Source organism: Rhea americana, unplaced genomic scaffold (assembly GCF_003343005.1).
Source record: "Rhea americana isolate MKP2758 unplaced genomic scaffold, rheAme1 scaffold_0, whole genome shotgun sequence".
NCBI classification, from domain to species: Eukaryota; Metazoa; Chordata; class Aves; order Rheiformes; family Rheidae; genus Rhea; species Rhea americana.
Genome location: NW_028185037.1, coordinates 14,674,778 through 14,677,266, shown reverse-complemented (window position 1 = coordinate 14,677,266; position 2,489 = coordinate 14,674,778). Strand labels below are relative to the sequence as shown.

The following is a 2,489-nucleotide window of genomic DNA, read 5'->3' as shown; positions in this document are numbered from 1 at the left end:
ATGAAGGTCAGGGCCCTAAAAAACAGTTGAAGGCATTAGAAAGGACTACAGAATCATCATGCTAGGAAGACTGCTGCAGAAATTTAATGCTGCAACTTCACCTGCAGTAGATAGATAGATGATCACATCCAAGATGGACATTGCGTTGTCACCACTGGGGCATTGGTGGTAAAACTGGTTGAACTGACAAGGACCATTGGTCTAAACTACTTAAAATCAATAGGCGGGAGGGAAGAAAGGGAAATTCCCTATTAAGCTGCCAAACCATTATTATTTCTTCTCATCTGACTTTAAATTGTGCTTTGGCTTTCATCGGATCACTAGCACAATGATATGGAGAAGAATAACATGGAAACGAGCATCTAATGACAATACTGTAAGACAAAGCAAAGTCTTTACACAGGATTTAGCTAATTATATTTCGGGCAAATATTTATTTATCTAAAAACAAAATAAAAATCATTTTTAAAAGAAAAATGTATTTAAATAAAAAACAAAACTGTGAAATGTTATGGCACAGAAGTTCAAGACAAGTATAAATCCAGTTGCCACAACTGCTGTGTATTAATGTTGCACATTTTCTATAAAGATTTTATTAAAGGTATTTACATGGCAATAAGATGTGTAAATATATACAGCAATCTGGGGACAACTTTTTGGAATTCTCATAAGAAAAAATGCCTTAAATACAAAATTTTGAAAGAAAAAAGTTGAAGAGTTCATCCCCAAGCATGAAGAATGTCCCATCATCCCTTATGCCCAAAGTATCAATTATGAGGCAGTTTTGAGGTTCTGGCTAAACCGTTCGGAGATCTAGCCAAGGTTGTGTAGTCTCAAGTTAAATCGCACAGCATGCAGTTGCAATTGTTTCGTCCTTTATGGTCTGGGTGTAGTTCATGAGCGATATTAGAAACATTAATATCATAGTTTCAGTCTAATTTGGGTTATTCTAAATGATGCCCAAGAGTTCCTACGCACAAGAGTTCCTTAGCTGCTCAAGTTTGTGTTTCAACTGTTCCCTCCGCCTCCTCAACTGCTCTTTCTCTGCGATCAGTCTGTGTTCGTCTGACTGGATAGAAAGAACGTATTCTGTTGCTTTTTTCAGGATGACAACCTTGGGTGCCTTTTCGTTGTTGGCCACCTCCGGTATCTGATCGCGCAAGGCGAAGAAACTCAGCTTCAGCTCGTTTCTCCTCTGGCGCTCCAAGACGTTGTGCGTTCGCCTCTTATCGTTCTCTTCCGAGTCTGACGTGCGGGGACTCGAGCATTTGCGGTTATTACTGATCTGTTTGAGAACTCTGCCACTGTCCAACTTTAGCCTTTTTGCAGCGGGATAGTCAACCTTGGTGGAGGGAGGAGCAGCGTAATTGTGCTGATGGATGTTGACGTGACACCGTTTGAGAACTAGCGGGCTGTGGTGGGGCTTACTGTGCCCTTCTGATGTTTCTGTGCTGGACTCTGTGCTRGATTCGGATTCATTCGCTTCAGCAAGGGTAACAACATCAATTTCTTCGTCTTCCTCTTGTTCTTCTTCTGCAAGGGAAAAAAAATGTAAGTGAATCTGTGTAAACAAATAACATAAAGAGCAATGTATGTATAAGGGAATGCTACTCCCAGCTGTGCAGTCAGGAACTTGTTGACAAAGCCATATTAAAACCATTTCGATGCTGAGACTCTGCTTTCCTTTAAGGAAGACACTATTTCAAGCGCAATAGGACATGGACTGTGTGTTCTAAGCCCTGGATCCCTGATTTCAAAAGTTGCAAAGATCTTGCGTAATTCTGAAGAACGTATGAAAGATAGCAGAAAGTTTAACCTCGATTGTCAGCAGTACAGCGCAATAAAGCTTCCAGACTCAAGCTGCCCTTAATTAAGGATTTAGAGGGCTTTGGCCACGCTGCAAGAAAGCTTACTTAACACACATGTGTGTGCAGAGACATTTTCTGAATCTTTCTGATCGACTAATTTGTGAAAAATCCAAGTGTGTGTGTGTGTGGGGGGGGGGGAGCGGCGAGTGAGGGCGGTAGTGCTTTGAGTAGCAACTCGCTTTCAACCCAAATTTACGAGCAAACGGAACACGCTGTCAAATACCTAAGGAAGCAWTTCTAAAACTTTCCCAGCCCCATTCACTGCGCTGCAGTCACTTTCACTAGCACCTCCCTGCCTGCACACACTCTCCCTGCGGCTCCAGCGCTCGAGTTAACTCCTTCCCAGCCCGGAGATGTCACTGGAAAGCGGCTTCACTTGGACACCGCTCCAGCTTTGGAGACCAATTCCGACCCCGTTAGGAAAGTTTCTCCCCCCCCCCCTTTTTTTTCCCTCCCCTTTGTTCCCTTCACCTCTAGAGGGAAAACTGGGTTAGTTTTCCAGCAAATACATTCACCGGGAGTCTCTGAGCGTGCCTCGCTAACGTGGCATTTTAAAAAGCACACGCACTGGGAGGAAGGGCCGGGGGGAGGGTTGAGTCCTCGGGCGGCGGGCGGGGAGAG

General features: G+C 43.8%; 1 protein-coding gene across 1 annotated transcript; it reads right to left on the bottom strand.

Annotated features, from left to right (window-relative positions):
- Positions 1-405: 405 nt before the first annotated feature.
- On the bottom strand, positions 406-2,302 carry MYC (MYC proto-oncogene, bHLH transcription factor). The gene has a single exon (XM_085317222.1). The coding sequence runs from the start codon at positions 1,658-1,660 to the stop codon at positions 971-973; it is 690 nt and encodes a 229-aa protein (XP_085173348.1). The 5' UTR covers positions 1,661-2,302; the 3' UTR covers positions 406-970.
- Positions 2,303-2,489: the final 187 nt, after the last annotated feature.